The 26943-nt window shown below is 47.9% G+C and overlaps 1 protein-coding gene across 5 annotated transcripts in view; it reads right to left on the bottom strand.

Annotated features, from left to right (window-relative positions):
* Positions 1 to 26943, bottom strand: part of BCL11A (BCL11 transcription factor A) — a 79558-nt gene that overhangs the window by 7337 nt on the left and 45278 nt on the right. For 4 of the 5 annotated variants that reach the window (XM_067292735.1, XM_013955389.2, XM_067292739.1 and 1 more), the window contains exon 3: positions 126 to 2147. In XM_067292735.1, the coding sequence (XP_067148836.1) occupies positions 142 to 2147 (2006 nt within the window). In that variant the 3' untranslated portion in view covers positions 126 to 141. Of the gene's footprint in view, positions 1 to 125; positions 2148 to 26943 lie in introns of those variants that run through there. The other variant, XM_067292736.1, reaches the window with a different exon arrangement.

The raw sequence follows: 26943 nt of genomic DNA, 5'->3' as shown, positions 1-26943 counted from the left end.
CAAAAAGAAAATAAACAGGTGTGCTGGTGACAAGCACTTTCTTAATATCCTTAGCTTCCATTATTTTAATCACAAGGGACTAGAAAATCTCTACCGGGAGCCAGGGCGGGGAGGGGGGGGGGGGGGCGTATTAATATACCTCTATTCAGTTTTTATATCGTTATTCAAGACTCGATCACTGTGCCATTTTTTCATGTGTTTCTCCAGGGTACTGTACACGCTAAAAGGCATCTTACAAATTTCACATTTGTAAACGTCCTTTCCCACCTGCCCATGGGTTTTCATGTGCCGGGTGAGTTTGCTACTCTGGGCGCAGGCGTAGTTGCAGAGCTCACACTTATAGGGCCTCTCGCCTGTGTGGCTCCTTCTGTGGACAGTGAGATTACTACAGTTCTTGAAGACTTTCCCACAGTACTCACAAGTGTCGCTGCGTCTGCCCTCTTTTGAGCTGGGCCTTCCAGGGCCCGGGCCACTAATATGGGGGGTGCTCCCTCCGCTTCCCGTGCCGCTGCGGCCCGAGATCCCTCCGTCCAGCTCCCCCGGCGGCGTGGAGAAGCGCAAGCTGCCGTTCTCCGACGAGTGCTCGGAGGAGGAGGCGAAAGGCGATTGTCTGGAGTCTCCGAAGCTGAGGAACGGGTCCTTCAGCTGCCGCGAGGCAGCGTACCCGGCCAGCCACTGGGAGTAAACGTTTTCGGTGTTGGGCATGGCCGCGGCGGGCAGGTCAAACTCCTTCTCGAGCTTAATGCGTTTCGAGAAAGGGCTCAGGGAGCTGGGGCTACCCAGCAGCAGCTTTTTGGACAGGCCTCCGGAGGCGGACTCCCCCGGGGAGCAGCCCCGGCCGTTCACCGCGCCATCGTCAATGCGATCGGACTCGCCGGCCACCGAGTCTTCGTCGCAAGTGTCTCTGTGTACCTCGGACTCGGAGAGGTGCCCTCGTTTATGCTTCTCCCCGAGGACCTGGTGGAAGGCCTCGCTGAAGTGCTGCATGGAGCTCAGGACCATACCTTGCATGACGTCCGGCATCGACCGGCTCTCCTCGCCGGGCCGGGAGTTGTTCTCGTGGTGACGGGCCGCCTCCAGGTTCATCCCGAAGCCGTAGTCCGGCCTCTCGTTCTCATTCAAGTCCTCCTCCTCTTCCTCCTCTTCCTCCTCCTCCTCCTCCTCCTCCTCCTCCTCTTCCTCGTCCCCGTTCTCCGGGATCATGTTGGGGTCGTTCTCGCTCTTGAACTTGGCCACGACGGACTTGAGGGCGCTGCTGGCGCTGCCGACGAGGTCGCTGGTCCCGGGCTCCGGGGAGCTGGCCGTGGAGAGCCCGTCGTCCGACTTGACCGTCATGGGGGACGACTTGTGCATGTGGGTCTTCATGTGGCGCTTCAGCTTGCTGGCCTGCGTGCACGCGTGGTCGCAGAGGTTGCACTTGTAGGGCTTCTCGCCGGTGTGGCTTCGGCGGTGCACCACCAGGTTGCTCTGAAACTTGAAGGTCTTGCCGCAGAACTCGCACGACTTGGACTTGATGGGCGGCTGGGAGGGAGGAGGCGCGGACTGGAGGGGAGGCAGGGGCGGCGTGGCCAGGAACGGGGGCTTGCTGCCCGGCTGGAAGGGCTGCAGCAGCCTTTGCATAGGGCTGGGCCGGCTCGGGGACAAGGGCGGGCTGGAGGTGTTGCCGGCCAGCTCCCGCAGGCGCCGGGAGAAATCCATAGCCGGCGGCTCCATCGCCATGGGGTTCAGTCGCAGCACCCTGTCAAAGGCACTAGGGTGATGGGTGGCCAGAGCCATTTCTTCCGCACCCAGGCGCTCTATGCGATGCGGATCCAAATGGTGCCTTGGGGGAGGGCTAAAGAGGGGAGGCGTGGGTGGGAAGCGCCCTTCGCCCAGGCCCGACGCCTCTCGCGAGACCGAGCCGGGTATTCTGAGCAGGTTAAAAGGGTTATTGTCTGCAATGTGAATCCCGTGGAGAGGTGGCTGGGAAGGGCACTCTGCACCTAGTCCTGATGGGATACCAACCCGTGGCGTCAGGGGGCTGCCGTGCTCGCTTTCTAAGTAGATCCTTAATCCGTGCGTGTTCTGTGCGTGTTGCAAGAGAAACCAGGCGCTGTTGAAAGGCTGTTTACAAGTTGTACACGTGTAGCTGCTGGGCTCATCTTTACCTGCAAAATAATACAACAGCAACATGAATGTTTAATCACTGAATTGCTTATCAATGATTGATAGCTTTTTTCCCACCTCATCTTTCTTTTCCATAACATTAAATCTAAATGGGAAAACAGAAATCCCAGCTAATGTGTAATTACGGGGGAGGGAGGGCAGCTGCGACGTTTAACCGTATCCGAACTGCGCCAGCTTCCTGCCTTCCTTTCTTCCCCGAGGTTCAAAACTCAATCTGAACAGGTAACCGTGGTTAAAAAAAAAAGAACAGTGATAAAAAAGACGATTAAGTCAATTAATCCTAGCTATGACTGAAGCTGCAAGCGCCTGCTATGGTGCAAAACGCAAGAAAAGCTAAACCAAGCGCTCCGCAGAAGCAGGCTAGCAAAACGCCGCCGCCACCGGTTCAAAGCAGCAGCCCCCAGCGTAACGCCCGCTGGCGAGCCGAGACGCGTCGTCCGAGTCGCCTCCTCGTTACTCCGAGAGGCTAACAGCGTGTGCAAAATGCGGCAGCAGCTCATGCCCCTAGCAGAGATCCAGCCCCGATTGTGAAGGAAAAGAGGGGAAAAAAGGAGAGAGGGGGAAAAAAAAAAAAGGGGGGGGGGAGTGTGAGAGAGGGACAGAGAGCAGGAAGGAGAAAGACGCAGCCCGGCTCGCCCCGTAGCTGGAGGGGGGCCAGGCGGCCTGGCCCACCGCCCTGCCGGAGGCACATTATTTCTCTCGCGCTGAAAAGAGTCTGGGGATGGTAAATGCCACTTTGGCAAGTGGCGGGCTAACTCTATTTCATGATAATTTATTCTCAGAGATAACACGGACGTTATAAAGGAGCAAGCGACTAATAAATAACTAAACAAAAAGCTGGCTAATAATGGCAGAAGAAAGCGGTCCCTTCTAATATATTGCAAAACAAGGGGAATTAATAACTTTTTGAGGGCTGTGCGCAAGCAAAGAGTAGTATGAAATATGGCGAAGGTGAGTGCATTTTTATTGATTACTGTAATTTTGTAAATAATTCACTTTAACCCCAGTACATATTTTTTGCTAAATGTTGGTAAATTGAAATTAGAGCTAAGATGAGGATAAAAATTTACTTCCAGTCCTGCCTAACAGTTCTTATAGAGTTGCTATTTAGTGATTAAAAAAAAAAAAAAAAAAAAGCTCCTGAGGTTTGCTGAGGAACAAAAATACACCGGCCTTCCAAAACAAGCAAAGCTTACAGTGGTATTTGACTGCACAACGTACTCCTGGCCTGACCTGCAATTTACTTTACGATGCATTTATAATCTCACTCCATATAAACCACTCATAGGTAAATCTCTTTACAAGATTAAATGGTAGCTACCCAAATTAGGATTCAAATATTTGCCTAATACGAACAGAAAAAAAAAATACAAGGCAGATTTGGAAAGAAAACATCATTTTATCTGCAACCGCCTTGTTTTCCATCTCACTTGAAAGAAGAAAAAGCAAAGCTTCGTATGGGTATTTTCACTATACAATGAGCTGAATAATGATCTGGGAATATGACAGACAGGCAGCCTACAGTGCTGGCTATAGCGACCCATCGCAGCTTTCCTCTGTGCCTCCAGGTTCTTCTATTATTATACATTTGGTCTGACAATCTGAATTGGGTGAGTAAAAAGAGATTCAACCATCTATAGCAGGCATTTAACACTTTAGTCACTTTAAAAGCTCTTGGAATAATATTTAACATTGCATTCTTCAACTGAAGCCAGCATCTGAATAAAATGCGTTGCTGTGTTTAGTATGTGCCAGGCATGTGAGCACAGATAAATACATAAATCTGTCGCAAACAGAGCAAAATTCAATTGGACTTCCACATTCCTATGCTCATTTGTGTGCTTAAAAAATCTTAAATATGAAAATTCCATCTTGTTTTGCTGTAATGAAGTGGAAGTTTTTAACAACATGGTACAAGCTACGTGATCAGGCTGCAGTATGCGAACAATGTAATGCTACCTTGCTTCTCTGTTTTATATATTAGGTCAGAGAAAATAGCATTTTATCTTATAATGAGGATACAACATACAGTGTTCACTATCACATTTTAGTATTCCCATCAACTAGATATTCTAGATCGTAAGGGCAGCTAGTGTAATCATAATGTCAATGAGAAGGGCTGTTACGACTGAGACTAAAGATTACATGGAAAAAACTGCTTTGAAACTGGTAATTATTACCAGTCCACTAATAGCAAATGATGCATTACAGTTTCACCATATAATCTGTATTTCACTCAGCTCCTGCTAGTACAGCCTTATTATATTACAGCGCTCACAAATTCTAAATTCCTAAACTACAGTCATCAATAAATGTGTTACTTGCCATAATTTGCAAAATTACTTTGTTCATAACATCTTCGACTGTTATAAAGACTAGAATTGATTTCCTGCATGGCAAAATTAGGGCTACATTGATTTAGTGGAGTGTAAAATGTAATATTATTCTTCATTTGCTTTTCTGAAAAACAAGTTTTCAATTCACCATCCGTGTTTGGTAATCAAGATAATAATTTAAATTTAGAATAATGTTTATGTACATAACTTCCCTAATCTCCAACAACCTGACATTTTGAATGTGAAACCAGGAAATAAAATAAAGCAGTGAAACAGTTAAAATCCACCAGTGCTTTGCCTCTACCTCCTGCTTTGAAGAGACACAATTTCTAATTTGTCTATTAGTGCTTGATTAATTATGAAAGCTATTGACTGACCATATTACCACCTAGAGATATGTTCCAGTCTAATGCAGGCTTGCCAAACTGTAAGAATTATGGCAATAATCCACACATCACCAGCAAGAAGCGAGACGAGGCTCGAAAGCGCCCCAGGAAGCCAGGGGTTTGCAGTGGTTTGCCTTCCGCTTAGCCGGACCCTTGGCGCGCTATTCTGCGCCCACCGAAACGGGTGGGAAAAGTCCCGCCGCCGCCGCCGCCTCCCGGCGCTGCCGTTTTGGGGCCGCGGGGCTCTGGGCACTGCTGCGGTCTCCGCCGTGTGGCTCTGCCCAGCCTCGAGGAAAGGAAAATCGTCAAGCCGACAAGTCTGGCCAAACCCTAATTTGGGGTTACGTGTTTTACACTCTCCGGGCAAACCGCAGTCATGAGCTGGAGCTCTGCAACCTCTGGACTGACCATTTTCCCCACACCAGATGGCAAAAAACAAAACAAAACAAAACAAATAAAAGCCAGAAGAGAACCCGGACCAGCCCGGCCACGGCAGCTCCCGGGGAGCAACCACTGCTTTGCCAGTCGAGAGCCACCACAACATCCAGGAGCCGCACAACCCGCAGCCCAGAGCTGCAGAGGCGGCAGGCTGCTAAGTTAAGTGCAAGCAAGCGCTCGTCTGCTGGCCGAGGAGAAGGAGCTGGAGGGGACCTGCCGAGCTCTTCATTTCAGGGCTGGCCTCGTTTGCTCCCCGTCTAGGACCGCCTCGGAGAGGGCATCGCTCTGGGTGCAGGCGGGTTAGGGGACATCCCACCAGCCCTGCTCCACCACCCGCCCAGTGTCCCCTTCTGCTTTTTCCACTGGGGCAATGCAAGACGCCAGGTTATCCAAAGCGGCACTGCAACAGCATCCGGGCTTTGGACTGAATTCTGAAGGAGACCTGCAGGAGTCCCCCGGTCTAGCTGAGCAATGGATCACCACCAAACCAGCCTTCTTCAGCCACCAGAAGCAGGGCTTGAGCCCAAGGCCCCACTTCCTTTGGATTCAAGGAACCAAAGGCAGAAGCGACCATGAGATCACATACTCTGACCTCTTTTATATTAAATTTCACTCAGCTATCCTGCACAGTAACCAAAACACTCTCTTTGGGTGAAGTATAACCCCCAGCAGCCCCACAAACTGTCTTCAGGTAAAGCACAAAAACCCAGTGAAAACCATTCAAAGCAGATCAGAAGAGATGAAGCGATCAAGAACCCACTTCTCCCCTCCTCAGTTAGTTCCCACAGTTAATCATCCTCAGTTACATGCATCTTGTTCCTATCTGAATTTCCCTGGCTTTATTTTCCATCCATTGGCTCTTTTTCTGTTTTTCCCTGATACATTGAAAAGCCCTTTGGCAAGCAATGAGGCCCATTGCATCCCCCAAGGACACATGCACACTCAGAAATCAAGGCACATTTCAAAATTTGTTCATTTTTCTAAATGAAAGAGCTTGAGTCCCGCTCAGTCTCTCCCTCTTCTCCAATGCTTGAATCATCTTTATGGCTCTTTTCTGGACCTTCTTGAATGTGCAGTCTGCTGAAAACATGAGAGTTTGCTTAAACATGTGATACTCTGGCGCTGAGCAGCATCCTGAAATCACAGCCCCATCCACATTCGCTACTCCCTTGTTTGTATACCCAATTTAGCCCTTCTCACGACAGCGTCCTCCTGGGAATTCGGGTTGAGCTGGTTTTCGGCTAACCCAGAGCTTCGCCAGGGCTGCAGCTCGCTGGGCTGCGGCGCCCCGGCTCAGCAGGGACGGACCACGTTCCTCGCTTCCGGCCCGGCGTCCCAACAGCCCCTGGCAAAACGCACCCTTAATAAACTCCCTTCAACAGCCTTTGTAGATCATCCCATAAAACTGGCCTTGTTGTTATTTACTGGTCCACCTGCCTTGCTTTCAGCCCAACGCTAACCAGCAGCAATTTCATATTCACCTCCAAGTCACCGATGAAACGCTAACCACCGCGGAGGCTTGTGCCGATGCCCGCTGACCACTGCCCCTCACTCATGCCTCTCCAGTTAAGACTGCTTTCCAAAACCTGTGGGCCGCTTCCTAACGCACACAACGCGTGTGCGCTACTGATACTGCGCAGTGCTCATCTGTTTTATCCAGGGTGTCATGCAGCACCACGCTGAACGCCTCGCAAAGTCCATTTCATCTACATTTATCAGCCAAACTTGTCATCCTGAAGAATGAAATCAGGTTTATTTGACACCATCTATATTCCATAAATCTAAGGTGAGTGGCATGAATTATATTTCTATCCTTTAATTCATTATCAATTGAATCTTATACTAGCTCTTCAATTATTTTGCCCAGAACAGATAAGCAAAGTGTTGCCAACTACCCCACCGTTACCCCAGCCATCTATTGACAAAACACTGTCGTGCTTTCAGTATTTTCCCAGTACGCAAGCTTTATTAAAAACAAGCATCACAATGCCAGCTCTTTAGGGATTCTTGGGTGCAAGTTGTCAGGGCCTTTTAATTTAAAAATATTTATCTCCATTGGACCTTGTATAAAATCCTCCTTGGCTACTAATGAGCTAGAAAAAAAGTCGTCACCCGGATATGATACAGAAACATGACGCTGTTTCTTTCTAGATCTGCAACAGATATATTTATTAAGCATTTCTACCGTACAGTTTCTTTCATCTAAAATGAGCTTAACCGCTCCTAGGATTTTTTTTCCCACAGCACTGAAAAGCTTCCTTATTCTCCTCATCTGGACCAGGCAGTTTTTCCTCAGCATCTTTAGCTTCCCTTATCAGTGCTCTACTCATCATGATTTCTCTCTGAGATTGATTGCTATCTATTTTCCATTTTTAGAATTGTCATATATTGATTTTTTTTTAATATCTAATTGCTGTTCTCATCTCACCGTTGAATCAGGTGAAGTGGGTTTTGGATTTTGGCCAAAGTTGCCCTCTTCTTCCTGGACAGTCAGTAAACTCTTTATAAACCTTTATAAAAAGCTTCCAATTACCATTCACAATTTTTGTGTACATTTGTGTACATTTTTCCTCGCAGTCAATTTCACCGATAATTTTCTTCATATTGGGGAAATCACCCCTCCTGAGGCCCTCACACGCCAATGAACGTTAAAGCAGATGTGCGACCACTCTGACTCAAGCAGGGAACCAAGGAGGTCCCGGCAGCCATGGGCAAGAGCGGCAGCACTTCTCCCCGCCTCGCCTCCTTGCAGCTCTGTCAGACCTGAGGATCTGGCTCATGGGGTCTAATGGACTTGCAAAAAAGCCACAAAACCATGGGAGTTGATGCCTTGACACTGGGCAGGAATGCTGCACCAGAAATTCCTCTCTTGTTCTACCAGAGGAGAATTGCTGTTCCACGAGGAATACCGCATACCGAAAACAAATTTAGGGCTAATATAAATCCTGCATGAATATGACTGGTTCCACCCAGTGAATCCAGTTTAATTTTTCAGTGAAATATTAACTATCTTACCTGAAAACAACTACAGATTTATTCATTTTTTTACATCCCAGCCAGCAAATGACTGGTCACATATCTGAGGACACAGCACTGCATTTCACTACAACATTGTTTAGTGTTTCTAAAGTATTAGTTGCAGCCTAAAGAAGGTAGAAGAACAGTTCTCACCCTCCATCCCCCAAAAAGAAGTGATTTAGCCAGTAACACGAGTGATGGATTTAGCTTCTGATCTGAAAAATGCTAACGAGTGGAACGGATAGTGGCATTGGAGTGCCTTTAAGGGCAGTTGGCACAATTATTCAATAAAATATGACGAGATGTCTGCTTTCAGCAGGAAGGGGCTTTTCTGAAAAAAGATGTTTCTTCCTTACGGTGCTCACCGATACACAGAGCCGCCTCGCATGCCGCGCACGGATGCGCGAGTCCAAGAAAGCCGACATCTATAAGTACGATATAGTTGACCCCAGACAAGACCCACAGCCATGTCCGCAGCTACCAGCAGCAAAGCCAGACAAGGAGCTGGGAAAAAGACCAGCTGGGAGGAGAAGCTGTCAGCTAGATGCCACTGCTGCGAGAAGAGAAAATTGCTGGAGCCAGGCATACAGGTTCAGCCATTGCCAAGTGAGTAATGGAATAATACGCATCCGTGTGCCAATGCGCCTTGGAAGAGCTGTCTTCGTTTCTTAAAAGTAAGAGCTACATCCAGAGAAGCTACTCTCTGGACGCCGAAACGCTTTACAGAGCTGAAATGACAAATTCAGGATCCTCTCGGGGTGACTCTGGAGCCCACGTCCAAAAGAGGCATGCCCCACACAGGAACTTAGCGACAAAGGACCTCGGTTAAGGAGCTAGACATCAACACGACGTGCCACAGGGCATCAGAGCACCTGGACACAGTCCGCTCTCAAATACACAGTACTAGAGAAAGCCAAATTTTCCTAGTGTTTTCGCAAACAAAAACACAATGGAAAATCGTTGGAGTAAGCAGCAACCGCGTACATGGCAGTGGCGTTTGCACGAGATTTCATTCACAGCTGCAGTCGCTCCCTTGGAGAAACTCCCATGCCAGAGAAGTCCATTAAAAGTCTCCGACCAGGCCAGGCTTTTTGGCCCTCCCTGCTGCCGACCTCCGAGATGTCACTCCCGTGGCACCTTCACCTCCGGCAAGCACACCAGGAGCCGGGGTCCAAACCACAGAGCAGCTCTTCTGCCTTTAAAAACCTGGCGCGTGCTAAGCCAAGCCACAGTTTCCTGGGCAAGACCCCCGTCTACCGCATCGCCCGGAGCTGCACCTACAGAGCGCATCCACAGCCTCTGCTACCCAGCCACAGAAAACACAAAATTACTGGGACTCGAACACCTGCAACCTGGAGCAAACATCTCCCCATCCCTTCTGCTCGCTGCAAAAAAATGATTGGGCGAACAGCCTGAGCCGAACCCAGGAATTTCTTTATTCAGCTTTAATGTCAAACGACTGCTTGATTTTTGGACTGATAAATTTTGAGTTGTTATGGTATTTAAAGGGGGGAAGAAAAAAATGGAGTTAATTGTTACCACTTGTACTTGATTCATTTCTTCTCCATCTGGCTTGTCAACTCTCTTTTTTTCTTCTGGAAATCCATACTGTTGCTATCCCGTCAACTGAAAACGACAAAACCGAAACTGCTGGGACGCAGGAAGCTGAGGAGGGCCGGGAGATAAGCAGGTCCCCCCCACGTCTGCCGCAGCCCACTTCTCTCTTTGTAAGAAATAGCTGCTTTTTTATGACTCACCTTTTCCTGGTAGTTAGTAGCATCAGTTTAAACAGGGGAAATTGTAACTGTCCAAACATATTTTTCCTTATTGCACTAATTCTTCCTCCTGTTCTCCAGATTGCAAAAGGCACATTATTAACCTCGTACATTATTAACTGCTTATAAGTAGCTGTTAGCACTGTTATTATCAGCACTGCTATTGTTGTCATAATAGTAATAACAATAATAAATAATGGTAGCTGCTTTTACGTACTACAGGGCACTTCCTCTCTAACCCTTTCTGTTTATCGCTTCTGATGTTATGCTCTGTATATACTGGCATCAATGCCTTCGTGGTATTTAATAAATACTGGGCTCGATTCATGTCTTCAGCATGCCAGTTTTAGGCTGAAGCGAGTCTTTCAGAATTGTCATAACTGAGAGGTGAAGCGGGCAGCATGGTCCTAACTAATAAACGCTAAAAACGGACAATGTCCCTGAAACTCTCTAGAAGTTGCTACAGTACCACGTGCGCACTGAGAAGCATGGGGACTGACTGGTATTCCAAAAATAAAATTCTGCAAACAAGGCCCAAGTTGTTTATGAATAGAGCTGATGTTACGTCCTAGGCCTGGCTGGGCTGTGAAAAATGTCAAATATCTAAAAGATGCTTTGCTTTGTGGGAGCCTTGATCTCATTCTCTATTTTTATGAGCCTTTCTGTTATGTTTTATCTATGACCTATTGCTACATATTGTAATAATAATTGAAAAAAAATTCTGAAAACTCTTTTCTCTCGCTGAAAAGTAAGTTTTTGGCAAATCTAAACTTTCGGGAAATCATTTCAATAAAAATGGCCAAATATTTTCAATACCTAGTCTCACGAATGCCATTCTTTCCATTAAAAGTTCTTTTTAAAAGACTCTCTTCTGAAAGAGAACTGTGCCAAAACGCTAACCCCATTACCCAAACCAAACCAAAAAAAAAGAACAGAAGCAACAGCTACAACAAAAGCAAAGCTGCAGCTGTCATAACCTTGCCACTTGAATATCGAGAATTTGAACTGGTAACTCCAGGGATTCCTCTTCTGGCCTCCAGGAGAGGCACGGGAAGCGGAGGCGCCCGCAGCCCCTTCCCGCACGCGAGGGTCGCCACCCTGCGCTCCACCCGTCCCTGCGGTTTCCCCTGCCTTTCGCTCGCCCTGCGGAACTGCTCGAAAGCGCCGCGAATGGCAGCGGGGCGGGGGGCGCCCAGGCGCAGGCGGCTCGGGGGTTCCCGGGCCGGCGTCTTGCCGCTTTTGCCCCGGCTCGCGGAGAGGCTACCTGCAGCGCGGCGAGCTCCCGCAAGGACGGGCGCCCGCAGAGCCCCAAGGTCAAAGCAAGCAACTCCCAAACAGCCGCCAGTCCCTTCGCAGAGGAAACCCGATCCCATCGCCCACTGCGCATTTGGAGTTTAAAAGCACGACAGAGCAAAACAGAAGTTATTTGGGCCTAGCCTAACTTGGCGCAGCCTTGGAGAAGGACAGCAAGGGCTTGCTCATGGCTGCACCAGCGTGACGGGCTCCAGGCAAAGCCCACCAGAAGGGCTCCTGGGAACCACGGCGAGCATGTGACCCTCCCTGGAAAAACGGGAAGCTTGTGGGTGACTTTTGGGGTTTAGTCTCAAAACACTTTGTGTATTTACTTACTCTCCTTTAAAAGAAAAGAAATCTACCTCCCACCCCGTGCAAGAGCGAGAGAACTGGGTCAGCAGGAGTCGGGTCTGCTGTCCCCCAGGAGCACACCGCAGCTGCCACTCATACTGGCCTGACCTCAAAGTCTGTCACCGTTTTCAAGGCGATTACGATTTGGCCACAAAAAGAAAAAAAACTGTTTCAAGCTCCAACTTGGCAAGTGAGGTATCAGGCTGGGACTGATTTTGTGCTTTTTTAGAACTTAAGGGGGGTGGAAATCTGTCACTTCTTGATTAATGAGGAACAGAACAAAATTGCAATCGGTGGATTCAGAAAACAATGCTGGGCTTTAAATTCAGCTCTGAAAGAAATTTTAGAAGAAATCCCTCAAACAAATAAGAATTGATCATGCACACGTAAGTACCCTATACACTAATGCTACAGTGATGGAGAAATACAGGTAATATATAAAAACAGAGTTCAGCATAACACAGGTAATTCCAACAATCAACAATTCCAACACAGGTGGCAGCATCTAAACTACAAACTATGCTGTATTGTCAGATTTGCAAGAGGAACTCATCACTGATATGATCTAGTTTGTCTAAAAATATGAACCAAGTTCCAGAAGTGCAGATTTCGTTTCCACCTCCCGGGATGGCCCCCCCCCCCGAGCAGGGGCACTGCAGAGCCAGCCCGCAGGCGCGATCGCCACCCGGCCACTTTTCCTGCGTGAATTTGACAAAAATGACTCTCCCCATCGAAACAGTCGGGTTTGCTCTGCACAAAGGTTTTTAAGGCCCTTGGATGAAGATTTTAAATGAACGGACTTTTAAACGGGAGCGACGCTGCTGTGGCCGCACCTAGCTAAAGCTGCTCTCTCCGGCCGACCCGGCACCGGGCAGGTTTCTCCTTCAGCAGTCAGGAAGGTCTATCTGGCCAGTGACCCACCAACGAAGAAACCTCATCTCAGCCTTGACCTGACAGAGCATCAAAGCTCCTTCAAAGTCTAACCTGACCGTCCAGTACACAATACCTTGTTTCAACAGTCCATAATTACGTATTTACCCAATCGCTGTTAGGGACAATCAAGTTAATAATTCACTTTTTAAATACGGCGTAATTACCCAGCTACAGAGAGGTTCCAAATTATTTTATTCATTCTCATACACCAACATGATGAATGGTTTCCTTTTCTACTTTCTGTTGGCTCCCTTTTCCTCTTCTTGTTTTCTTCCTTTCTGACGGCTATGTGACTAAACCTGAATAAAAGGCAGAGCAGACATCAAAAAGTTTCTTCAAAAGATGCCAAAACGGCATCGCAGGTCATTGCTGCCGCTGCCATCGTTGCAAGAGGCGGTGCGGCGGCTGCAGCGAGGCGCTGGGGCAGGCTGCGGGGACGGAGCGCCGCCGGCGGTCGCTGCCCCAGCCCACGTGCCCTCCCCAGGAAAACCTCCCCGAGAAAGCGGCCCGCGCCGAGCCGCCCGGGCCCGCACCGACGGAGAACGCAACGGCGAACGCCGGCTAAGTGCGAAAAAGCCGTTTCCAGCCCTTCGTCCTCAACTCCAGCGCTTCTCCTGGTTCGTATCACAACTTTGCATCGCTTAGTTTTGCAGCCGATACCTGGCAAGGGTCAGCACCTGTCACACACGCTGCCCCGCGACGCCTAGTGCAACGTGCGCGACACAAGAGCATCTTTTCCACGCATACCGAGACACAAGCCCGCCCGCGAGATTTTGCCTGCCTGCGAACGAGGGCGGGCACTCCGCAACCCAGTCGGCGTGGCGGGATGCTGCTGGAGGACGCCGAGGCGCCACGACGCAGGGCGCTCCTGCAGAAATCCCACGGCGCTGACACCTCGCAGCCGCGCGGAGCCCTGCTCCCAGGGAGGAGCGAGGGCCGGCGTCTTCCCACCGCCGCCGCCGTACCGCTGAAGCTGGTCATCACCTCTCTCTTCACTTTTAGGCTGCACTTTACATATTAACTGCTGCTTCTCTAGCTGATGTGCCAGACTCCCCAAGACACACACGTTTAAGCTGCTCTACTTCGAGACTTTCTGCAGACTTGCTGCGCAATCAATGCGCACGGTCCCGTGGAGCGACACGGCGTCGCAACCACATGCATTTAGCTGAATTAACGGGGTTTCTCCAAGGACGGCTTTACCCACGGGGACGGCATGCGCTGCTGGCCCACCGGCCGAGGCGGGTGTGAGCCGAGGACCCGCTCCCTCGCCAAGCCGCGGCGGTCTCCCCCAGCACCCGCCGGCTTCTCGCCCCTGCGCCGGGTGGCCGTGGAGGCTCCCACCGCAGGGGGGTTTTGGGGCTGCACTCACACGGGCGATAGCACCGAGTGGGAAGGAGCTCCAGGAGATATACCCGCCAAAGAGGCACTAGCACAAGCTCTTTTGGTTTTTCCCAGTGCTAATACCCGGGTATTAAACGCTCACTTACTGCAACGCTGCCCTACTGACTTGTTTTTCACACTAGGTTTGCCCTGTGGAGCGGACTTCAAATACAGATGCAGGGAAGGGAATATGAAGATTCAGTACCTTTCTCCTTTCGAGTTTTATCCCACCTTTTCTTTCTCAAAATGGACCCTCTTCAGACTCTCCCTCTTTTACCAGCCTTCCCCTTTGGCTCACTTTCCTTTCACTTTCAAATTAATGGTATTTAGATAGCAGCAAACCAAAGTGACAAAGTAGGTCAGGGGAATGGCAGGTCCCCCAAAACTTCATCTCTGTCTGCAAATCATCTGTTAGGAAGGCAAAGGTTTATTCTGTCCCTGAGCAAGTTCAATGTCACCATGGAGTTGCAAGCACAGCAAGTGCTGAACCAGACCCTACAGCGTTCAGCTTCCTAACTTGCACAACAGAGTATTAGTAGAATTGATAATTTTTCTCTGCTTTGCAAATAGGACCAGGAGGTGTCGTAAAGTTGTCTAGTCTCCTCTGGTTTATTTGGTCTCCTCTCCATAGTCTAGATATCCTTGAAGCTGAAAATGATATAATACTTAGGATATCTGAAGTTTGGAGGATGTAAGACTTGCAAGAATTGCTACAGCTTTATTGCATTCTCAGGGCACAGAGAGTATTTACTATACATATATCAAGTCAAGGAATGCAAAAAGGGCATATGAAAATTTGGTGATGCAGGCTCAAGAGTTTAAATTCACAGGAAGGCAGATAAAGAGTGGATTTTCTTATTTATAGATTTGCAGATGAAATCCAACAAAAACAGCCCTCCCCCCCAAAAAAAACCCCTCCTTTATGTCAGTGAGGCTGATTCAATTTCCAGGCTTGCAAGGTCTCCTCTATCCGAGTATTACCCGACCCCAATAACATACAGTGTTCCAAGGTTAAGATCTGTTTCCTTACAATAATGCAGAAAGCTGTTGTTTCAGTTGCGGCTGCAGAATTCAGCTTTGAAGGACAGGTTAGTACCACACTACATTTAACTGGATTCAGTTCATCTGATTATACAGTGCCTTGCTTTCTGGAATATGTAATCATCTCTTTCTGATGACATTTTAAATATCCAACTAGACAAATAATTGCAGCAATAATTGATAGCTGAGTCAAGCTGGAAGATTATTGATTGGCACAGTACCCACTGAAACAAATGTTCATCTTTCAAACATTACAGTGAGGATGCTTAAATCTAACTTTTGCTGATAAATGATAAAAATTTGATTTACTGATAAAACCACCGGAATAGAATATGCACTTCAGGATTTGATTACTTCGTGAAATTTTTAGAAGAAAAATTAGGCATCAGGATTTATATTCTATTCCACATGAATAATTACAAAGATACGGGTAAGTAGTTGAACATAAACACATGCAGGGAAGTCTTAAAGAGTTGCTGATTAACTCTCTACCTTCCTGAATGGTATTTATCTGTCCTTAATTACTGCTTACATAGGAGTTTATTCTGCCATCCTCCTAAGCACGCCGTGCGTGCGTCTCATTATCAGCGATGGGAGTTACACGCTTGCATCAGGCAGGCAAAGTTCCCCCTGTCATTTTCCCAGCAGCTCTTCGAGAGCGCAGGCAGCAGGCAGTTTAAATGTGCATATTCTTACTAAACGATGAATATAGCTGCAATGAGGTTTTGGTCTCATTTGCCATGGTGTAAATCAGGAGCACCATCGCCAAAAATCTGCGCAGTTGCATTACCATAAAAACAGCAAGAGTGAGGTCAAGATCAGGTGCATTTGCAAACTGAATTTGCAATCTTAAGGAGAGGACTTTTAAAGCTAAAACAAAACCGCGTTTCAGATCTTATTACACAGGGGTCCGTTTCAACGTGGTTTTCTTTCTAATTATAAAATTCCGTTAACCCCACAGCACTGCCCATACATCAGGGGGAGAGAAAGAGAGAATTTCCGAAACTTACTGATGAGAAAGAAGAGTGAGTAACCGAGGCAGACGGCCACGCGCGAGAAAAGGCCAACGCCGAGCTGCCTGGTTAAGGAAGAGCAGCCGTTGCAAGGCAAAAGCCTGAAACTAAGGCAAAGCACCAGAATATTTGAGCAGGGAACAAAGAATATAAATTTCAGAGTAGGAGATGAAAAATGCACCGAAACGTTTTGAAACTGAGCCATTAGCAGCTGATTGAGTCTCGTAGCTACTGTTAAAAATCAGACGCTTGTTAGATGCAGCGATCATCTGAGCCCTGACACTTAAGGCATATGAGGGGGCTTGTTGAGCGGCTTTGCTCTAATTTAGAGATCCTCAGTTAATTAGAAAGCCCTCAGATTTTCTGCAAATGCAGGTCACTATCGACAGCTCATGCTTTTGATGCTTGCGGCGTGACAGTCGCTGGACTGACCTTCTGCGCGCTGGCAGGGCCGTCCAGACTTTCCCCGTGTCAGGGAATTCAATCACCAGCGCCAGCTCCAGCGGGAAGCTACAAGGAAGGTTACTGCGCGCACACACGCCGTTTCCTTGCGTTAAACAAACGCTGATGAAATCTGCATTTGCTTAGCGCTATAAATAGCTCCAGTTCAAATTATGATTTTTTTTTTTCTGCCGCTGAGTGGATGGCACATTCGGTCCAGCACTTGAGGGTAGGAGTTTATTTAAAACGTCGCCAGCGCGGTGCTCGCGAGAAAGGGAAGTGCTTCACAGAGGCTGACTCGCCGGTATCGAAACTGCAGCAATTGTGGAACAGAAACCTCCTTTTTAGATCTCTGTTTCCTGATTTCTACAGCAGGTAGCAGCGGCTGCACCTGCAGGGCTGCCGAGGCCGTGGGTGCCGCGCGGCCGGCGGCCGCAGAGGGGGGTGCCGAGGCCGGCGGGCCGCCCCGCGCCGAGCGCCCGCACGCAGCCAGGAATCTCGGCTGCGTTTTCCTAGCCGCAAGAAACGGTTGGTGACGCCGAGGTCTGCAAACAAAACCCTGCACGCCAAATCCCCGTCCCTCGGAGGGCCGGGAACATTTTGTGCTTGCATTTGTTAGCGCTAAGGAGCAACTCACAATGCATAATATTTAATGCAGGGCAAACACTAATTGGTACGAGTTTATATATATAAGAAAGAGCATAAAAATTCTACAGCCCTGAGCTGCTGCTGGCCACAGGAGCTGGTGCCCTGTTTAAGCAGACGCCCCACGCTGCCCAGTACTCGGCTTGCCGAAACGTCCGCTCCCAAGAGCTGCAATCGGCCTGCCACTCGCACAGGGGCCCGCGAAACACCGCTCCTCGTTTAGGTGCTTCTTGGAATATTTTCCAGTATGAATACGTATATGAAAGACAAGAGCTGCGGCTGTTTCTTCAATTTACTCTCCAGCACAACCAAGGAGAAAGAGAAATGCAAAAGTCCAGAAAATGGTTTTCGTAGGCAACCACCAAACAAAATTGCAAAGCCCTCTTTGGAAACACAAGAAAAACAGCGAAAGTTACAGTGACAACCCAAAGGCAAAATGACAGACCTACAGTCACAGAGGGAGTCAGCAGCAGACACTAGAAAATTAACTATCATGAACAGTCAAGCATTGGCAGGGAAATGAATGAGATGATCTAAGAGATATTTTCCACCTCTAATAGGATTTGATGATGATTTTGCATAGGCTTTGTGCTAGCCTGGCTTTTGATAAAGGCATGGTGTCTCTTTTCAACCCACATGCAAGTCAGAGATTAATAAGTTGCAAACTCGGCCCACCTCTGCTATAAATGGTTCTTGTGCACTTGTGGGGAAAAAAACCCCAAGCTATGACTGATTAAAAAAAAACAGTTAACTGAGTGCGGTTAGTGTTTTTACACCCAAATCTTCAGTTATCAAGAGATTTAGAAAGCAGAGAAAATTTCTCATCCAGTAGCCAGAAAATGACTAATTCACTAGCCAAAAGATGCAATGATGTACAAATTCTGTTCAGCTTAGGAGCACTCAATTTTAAGACCTTTCAACTGGGATCTGCATTAGAAGGCCGTCAGGATGGAGCGATGGGAGCTGGCTCCAGCCCGTCCTGTAGCATGGAAGAGCGTATTACCCTCACGGATAAGGTATCTGTCCTTGCTCTGATGAGGAGCAGAGAGTGGAATTAATATGCTCAGTAACTTTAAAAAAACAGGGGTGGTAAGAGCCGTCCTCTTCAGCAGCACAGGAGACAGGGACGGGAGACGGGGCTTGTGCCACTTGCCGATGAGAAGACTCCATGAGGAGACTTCCAGTGGGAAGATCTGCCTTGGAGACCTTTGCCCACTCACCAGTGAAGGATAAAAACAGAGGATTGGCCTCAAAGCATGAGTTAGGACTTCACTGATGGTAAAGAACAAAATGAAAACAAGGGTTTTCAAGTATGGGAAACAGATTGTAGAGAATCCCATCTTTTAGCAAGATAAGCATTTTGTTACAGGAAAATGCAATTAAATGTTGTAAATGCCAGCACTTAGATACCGGTAACAGATAGCAATAAAAAGCCCTAACCTAGACTGATTAATTGAATAATCTTTTGTGTTGTCTATATGGCCATATTAAGATATCCTTTCTTGGGTTGACTACCACCTTACTCCAAGGCCTGTTCCACTGATGTTTTCAGCAGGAAAATTTCCGGATCCAAGCCCTGCTCTTTAACGGCATTGAGACTAAAATCTCAGCCTTTGCATTGTCTCAGCCTTGTGTTGGGCCAAATGAATGCAGTTGCTGTCGGGCAGAGAGCAGTTCTCATGCACTTCATCCATGAGAGATTTCCCTTTCTGGCTCTTTGCCATCACCACCTCTTTACTCTGACAATACACCAAAAAAGGGAACTAGGACCTCAGTCCTCCTTCTACTTAGGCTAGCAAAGACAGCCCACGCCTGCAGGACTCAGATGAAAGAAGAAGAAAGCCGGAGCACTGCACCCATCCACCAGCTCAGTTAAAAATCTCTCCCTGCTCCCTCAAGGGCAGCGCGCAGGGAGATGCTAAGGTGCACGCAAGCCGCACGGATCTGGGGTGCACACAACAGCCCTGGGGTAGAGCACCTGGGGGGCTGCTAGTCTCCCTCCCCCTACACCCCATAGGTATTTCAGGAACCTGCAAAGGGGACTGGACCAAAAATTTCAGCTACAATCATGAACGGGAGGTCTCCAAGAGAAGGAATTTTGTAGGACAGACCAAGCCCTAAATACAGACAGCTGGGGAAGGAGAGCAGAGAAGGACCATTTTAATTGTCCTGAAGTACTTAATTTGCAGACAAATGAGCTCTTGTTGCCAAGGGCTGGGAAACAAGTACAGGGTGCCACAGACGCCTCAGGATGAGGTGCGGTGATGGCCCCCATGGGCTTCAGCTCTTGCTTCCCGGCTCCGTTTTGGGCACGCAGGGACCCCCCGCCGGATGCGTGCCCCCAGGGGAATACCCAGCACCGAGCACACACCAGAGATGTACGGCCAGCATGTTGGCCAAAATGAGTATTTCAGGTTAGCTGTTGTTGTTATTGGTACCGCAGCCACATTTCGTGGCCTCCATCGGGGCGAGACCCCCTTGGAGCCGGGCACTGCATGGACAGATAACGAAACGACAGTTCCTGCCCCTGGAGCTCACCGTTATCATTACTACTATTAACCGGACAATGTGGACTGCCAGTTTAAACAAGCTGCTGCTTCAGCATGAGCGTTTCTCGCTCCTGAAGTTTAAGAGCACTGAATATTTCAAAAGGTAAATGGCGTAAGTTTTAATTCTTCCATTTTCCTATCCACTGCTATGTCTAATGTTACTTTTGAAAAACCACAGCAGTACATTCGTGGTCTGAGTAAAAGAAATTGGCCTCACATCATTTTTAGTAGTAATACAATAAAAGACCAATAACATTAATAATAATTAACACTGCGATGTTGCACTTAATTGCACCTTATAGTCTGAGGCTCTTGGAGTGCTTTGCAAGTGTCCGTGAATTCGGGCTCGGAGCAGCCACGTACCAAGGGAGGGGAGCCCGGGCATCGTTTCCAGCCGGCAGCGGGGAGCTGCACTGGGCGAGCTGAACAACGTACCTGGCCGTGGGGAGTCAGGCCCAAAGAGCAGAGCCGCGAAGAGCTGGACCCATCAAGCCTAGCCCGGAAAATGCATGTTGCTTTGGCTGTTTAGAAATAATCCTGTATCTCTTGGTACGTGTCTTAGAGAACATAAAAAGGAATCACATGCAGTGCGGTAAAGGATGTAAAGGCACTCGAGTCATCGCTCTACCTGAGCGTTTTCTCAGAAAACACACCACATGGGGGTAGGGTGGGAGATGACTGTATATATGGTATTCTTGAAATGGCCATCAGGTTCACCTAGATTATTTCTTATGTCCTTGGCAATCCAGTTAAGATTTGACAGCATTTAAAGATGACAGTACTTGAGGTAATGGGACAATGCCATAACAGGATTACAGGAAATGTGAAAGAAAGGACATACGTATGTAATGTCATTTAGGTAATGTCATCTACGAACAGTTTTTGCTTCAATTTTTGCTGACAAAGAAGTCAGTATCACTTATACACTTCCTTTTAAACTCTCTTATCGCCATAAATAGTTTACTTCTTCATGAGAGAAACCTTTTAAATATGCTGTTACAAATATTTTCTCCAACTTTCTAGCGGGCTCGGAAAAGACGGAATTAAAAGAGCACTGTCCAAAGGAGAGTTACCTTGAAGGAAAGGCGCGCAAGAGAGCCCAAACTGGGGAGCCGCGAGCTGAATTAAAAGAAGCCTCGATGCCTTTCCAGCGCATCTACAGTGTTCAGATGGTTTTTAAGATCTTTCCAACGGATTCGCACCGCATTATCGCTCCTCCGAAGCGCCGCGTGCCCTCGTTACAGCAGCATGCCTCGCCAGCGCCAGCCCGGCCGCCCCTGCGCGCCGCGCGCCCAGCGGCCTCACTGCAGAAGACCTGCGGAAGGAAGGGTTTCTGGCACTAAATCGATTGGTAGGGGATACTGGGAGGAGCTGACTCCTTCCATTTTTAATGGTGACTACGAATACCAAAATTCAGGGGATGCCCATGAGGTCCCCACTCGCTACCCTTTCTCCATGATATCTACCCATCTTTTAACACCTTTCTTTTTCCGAGCAACGTGTTTCTTTTAACTTTCCAGCCTTGCCTTAAATGACTCCTTTTCCTGAGCCTTGCCAAAGTAACTGTTACGAAAAAGAAGAGCCTTTGCTCTTCGCGTATCTGTGCGCTATTGGCATGTGAAGCTGCTGATTAGAAGCAACACCCTCCTTAGACAGACCGTCCACACCCCTGATAAGTACGGTTGGAAACCACAGGAGTTACGTATTCCAGCTAATACGCGCTGCGTGTGAGCCTGACAATCTTATCCGTTAACAAACAGACGTTCAAATCTTCATCGCATTAAGCAACGTGACATCTGCGTGTTTAGGCAATGTATTTAACAACAGCTCGGTTTGTAAAAGGGTAGCCACCAGGGCTGCATATTGCCAAAGATGACAGGCTGCTTCGATAGTGTCAGAACATATAAGACAATCACGCAGGAAGAGAGATACCCGGTGTCACTTTTCTTTTTCTTTTCTTTTTTTTAATTCTAAAATGACAACAGTCATCCTATTGACTTCTGTTCCCTTTGGTAAACAGTTCAATTGCATCAAAAACACCTTTCCAAAGCACAGAAAACCAACATATTCTGGAGAGTGCAGTATATGGATCGTACAGTAAATGTGACTGTAAACGGCTAACAGGCATGCAGCAAAACACTAGCAAAAAGTCTTGGAGTCAGACTGCTTCCAGCGACTACATTAACACGGATCTGAAGTTTCTGCACTCTAATTATTCACAACAAAAGCAAAAGGCTAATTTCCCTGGACAGTAAGGTAGTCTGGATTCCTAGCTGCTAGACAAAGTACCTCTGGCTTCCTTTCAAATAAGAAATGCTTATCTCTTCTCTTAAAAAATGACCACGTTATTTCCTTCTATGGGTTTACTACAGGCTCTCCGCTGCCTTTGGAGGGAGCGGAATTGTCCTAATACATCTATATGAGCATACCTTGCTAATGCAACACTCCAATAATAAACACGGATACATTAAAATTCCTCACAAAGTCATAATACTCAACCCTTAAACAGCACTTCCCAGATGGGAACTAATCAGTTCCCATCTCTCCCAAAGAGTCATCTCCCATGAGGGGAACGTCACAGGTGGCGAAGCCGAGACACGGAAACTGCGGCCGAACCAGCTCCGGTCCTTGCTCCTAGACCTGCGCCCCAGCCACCAGATAAGGAAAAGAAAAGCTCTCACTGGGCAAGATTGCCACTGTGATTAAAGACAATTTTCTAAAGCTTATTTAACGTTTCATTGCCGAGGCTGCTAATGGTATTTAATAGCGAGTGTCAGAACCGGGAGCAGAGTTTGCATAATAGTGGAACTAACTCTCCCACACAATTAGCAACCCCGCTTACAACACCGCGGTCTGTGTCCACACACGCACGGCACATTGGCAGCCCGGCCATGAAAGGTAAAATACTGCAAGTGCCCTGGCGTCAAAATGGCACCAGCAATTCAACGTCAGGTGCAGCCTGCTGCTGGGATGGCACAGTCCAGCAGTAGGTAACCCCAGGGCTGCGATCACCTTCGAGACAGAAAAATCAGAATTACCTACTCCAATGCTTTCTGAGCTTTTTATTTTACACAGATAACTATTTGTACATTTGCATATATGTGTAAGCATATATATACATTTCATTTCTACCCTGCAGAAGTGCTTGTGCATGTGCTGTAATAAGGTACGTACAGGATACAAGTATGCAAATACCAGAGCTGGGAACAAACCACAAAACTGAGATCTTGGTTTTGGTATTTTTCATAAGGAAGGATCAGTTCTGAAGACCCATTCCTTGGGAAAAATACAGGTCCCTCACTTCAGGGGGTACAGGCTTCCTCTGTCGACTTTCTTCCCCCGCCAGTTTTGCTGTTGTCCAACCTTCCAGCCATAGCAAGATCCTCCTGACAGATGCCGCACTCGGTGTTTCCCCATGGCTTAGAGACAGACTTGGAGGATACCGAAATGGGAGCAGTTAAGACAAGTCGCACCAGGCAGGATCCATCCCCTTGCAGCAGGTCCTGTGACATCCTGAACACCTGTAATTCCTGTTCACTTCAGGAGAAGTTGTGGTTGATCAGCACTTCTCAGGATCAGACCTGTACACGTTTTAACTGGCTGTAGGGGAACAAATACAGCTGGCCTGCAGGCTCCTTGCACTATATGCTCCACATTTTTAAGTTCTTGTGCACTCTGCCTTGTTTTCCCATCTTTTCTAAGGCTGAGCTTTTAAAAACCTCACTGATGGATGTTTCTCTACCGTCCCCACTTTGGGCACTCTGGATGAAGATGTGTCTTGCTGTCACGTGTATCCAGAGAGCAACAGAGCTACTGCCCAGCACCTCCCCGTTCCTGCAGAGGAAACGGGACCCGAGCAGGATGACACACCGGTCCGAAGCCCGTCTGCTCAGGCTACGCTGCCTGTATTCACCCACCGACACCGAAACAAACTGCTCCTGGTCCACACAACTACATTACACACGCTGTATCACTAGTCAGACCTTTCTTTCCTCCCAAAAAAAGAATTAATAGTAACACCTTAAAATTGCCCTCAGCAATTACTGTTTCCTATTGCTTGCTCCGAAGTTGGGATCTTTACATTACAGAGCATATCCCAACAGGAAGCGCAAAAAGAGGCCACCAGGAAAACACGCGCAGCCCTTTGAGCCAATTAGGCACTTTTAAGCACAACCCCAGAGTTTCCCGAAAAGCAGCCCTAATCACCTTCGCCCCGACAGGGCCTTTCAGAGCACACTGCTATCAGCGTGCCCCACGACAGCTCTAATAACTTTGGATGCAGAGGAATCACCTCGGCCGCTGAAGAAATGCAGCTGCCTCTGCGCTGGGGCACAGTGGTGCACAGCAGCAATCCACACTTTGTGGCAGAATTAGATGATTCGGAAATAATGCGTTCAGGGGAAATTTCAAGCATTGGGCTATTCCTGTTAGAACATGATCCGAAAAGCAGGGTTAATGCTCTCGTTATCCAACTACCCACACTGTTGACGTTGTGTGTCCTTCGCACAGTGATGCTGCCCCATTCGGAAAGCTGGGATCCCATCACGCTCGGTGCTGTACGGACAGGGCCAAAACAGCAGTCCCATCTAAGTACCACCCACCATGACGAACCTGGGTTTAGTCCTTAGCAGGAGCACCAGGACTGATTCAAAGGAGATTGCCCCCTCCCTGACTCACTCGATCCATCCGGTTCGGTTATGAGCATCCGGCTCACAACCGGCCGCTGACCCTGGCTAACGCAGCCGAGCTTGCGGCAGCAGATAGGATCACAGCAGTGAGTGACACAGATGAAACAGCCTCGTGGTTTTGAACTCACTGTATATAAACGAATTGCACTCAGTGGGCCATCTCTTCAGGACAGCTGGTGGCTCTGTGCTACCTAGAGTAAAAGGCTGCTGGAGGGCTGGCTGCTGAACCTGAAATCTAGGACACCACGCTAGGAGGCCAGGACTGAGGCAAGTGTGACGCATTTATAAATTACATACCACACGTGTTTTGAATGTAAGAATTGTTAGACAGGAATTCTACAGCAATTTTCTTTCTTTCCTTCTTCTTTCTTCCTTTCTTTCCTCTTTCCTTCCTCCTTTCCTTTCTTTCTTTCCTCTTCTCCTTTCCTTCCTTCCCTCCTTGCTTCATGGGATTGCTACTCTCCTTTGGGGAAAAAACAAGCCCTGAAAACACTCAAATGCTGCACTGGAAGTAAGGAGTCCACTTCTTCAAAACCTCAGAAAATACAGAAACAGCTGTTGGAAAGACACATACTCCCACCCCTAAAAAACAAAACTGCTCTGGGCTCTGATGATGAAGGACACCATAAGACCCACAGCAACCTGGACTCTGGTTCCACAACCTTCAAATTCCTAGTCTTATACATTAGTGGGCAATATGACATGCAACCACTACCAGCATTTTAGAAGACAGGGCTTGCTCTGCCTGGTTTTGAGCAGCTATTGACCTGCCCCATGTCACCTCTAGGACAGTGTCTCTCTTTCCACTGGCTGCAGAGCAAGAGCGGGAAGACTGGCCTCTACATGTAGCCACCTCAACAGCGTGCTTAGAGTACAGCTGGGCAAACACTCACCATCATATCCCTGCTACCATTTCTTTTAATTACCCTTTAACGTTATGCTGTAAATCTGTATGTGTATTGTTTTGTGTATTTATTACTTGGAAAATGTAGGATTTTTATCTTTAAGACGTTATTGGCTTGGCTGCTAGTCCACGCTTGAAACACTGGGCTGGGAATCTAGTCTTACACTCATATTCAGACACTTTTGGGAAGCCTATCATCTTCTCCATCAGAGACTCAAACTCTTGTCGGTTGTGAGAATCTGGAATAATCCCATTGGCTTCATGGAAGCAACTGCAGGCTGACACTGTTGGAAATGCAAGCAGAGTTCAGTCCATAGCCTCCGTAACATGACAATTAGTTGCTGTGGCAAGATTTTTGACACCAAAGACAGCATTTTAATTTGAAATGCAGCATAAGCAGCTGGACTAAAGCTTGTCTTAAAACATAAAAATAAATTCTAGAAGCCTTTAGTCAGGAAAAGCTTGAACTACATAAAACCAACAGGAACTCTGCTGAAGTTAATGGAGTTACATGGATGATGCAAACCAGGCGCAACAGGGCTTCTGTCTTAGGAAGAGCAGAAGAATAAAGCCTAAAGAATCATCTAGCCCTACGGGAGAAAGTTAGACTAAAAATCCCCCTATAAAAGGGAGCCCTCGACCCTGTGAGCTGCTTAGAAGAATCTTGTCCTTTTATATTTGATCTTGGCTCCACCAGCTCCTACTTCCTAATCAGGAAGTTTTCTTCTGCCTGCACTGTGATAGTTTAGATGTTGGCTTAAGGATCATGAAATGCAGGTCTTTTCTTTAGTGATTCATTGGGATCTCTTGCTTTCTGACTTTTCAGTCCTTAGGGAACACTTAAATCACATTTTCAAGTCTTATTGGGGAGCTAGGAGTGCTAGTAGGTTATCATGTAATCCCACGACTCCAAGAGTGGAAGCTTTAAGAAAAACGACAGGTGCTGAGAACCATGATAAAATCATAAAAGTTAGCAACCCTGGACTACCCACCTATACAGGTTTTTTGGACTAACTTCCAGCAGAATAGGCAGGAGATGATTTATATTCTATGCCCAGTCCAAATCCCTTGCATTTGATTCTGCACCCCCCTGCGCATGAGCCAACACAATGCTTCCGCCTCCTGGCTCCTTGGTTCGGGGGACGACAGTCATTCCCTCACACGGAGCCCAGTGCAAAGTTCAGTTGCTGGAAAGACTCCCACAGTTAGCAGCAGGCTTTGGGTCAGTCCCTTTGTGAGCGATGCAGGTGAGGAGTGACATTGCAGACAGGGGAAGAAATCACCCCAAATTCCTCGGGTGCATCTGTACCATCCTTCGCAGGTGGGTGTAAGCTTGCTCTGCCCACACTCAGAGCCCGTGCAATCTCACTCCGCTACCGTTCTGAGTCAGCCCGGTGCCATGTGACTGCATAAATTCAGCACTAAGCCTGAACTAATATACCCAGCCTCTCGGCAGGGCTTATCAGCTTGGGCTCCATCCTGCAGGGGCTCAGCACCTCCCCTGCTCCCGCCTTGCACATGGCTTGCATCCAGCCAGCTCAGAGCTCAAGCACAGCTCGCTTGCATACGCTGGCAAAATGTATGCA

The sequence above is a fragment of the Apteryx mantelli genome, chromosome 3 (assembly GCF_036417845.1).
Source record: "Apteryx mantelli isolate bAptMan1 chromosome 3, bAptMan1.hap1, whole genome shotgun sequence".
NCBI classification, from domain to species: domain Eukaryota; kingdom Metazoa; phylum Chordata; class Aves; order Apterygiformes; family Apterygidae; genus Apteryx; species Apteryx mantelli.
Note: the sequence above shows the minus strand (reverse complement) of the source record. Positions and strands in the feature narration are given on the sequence as shown.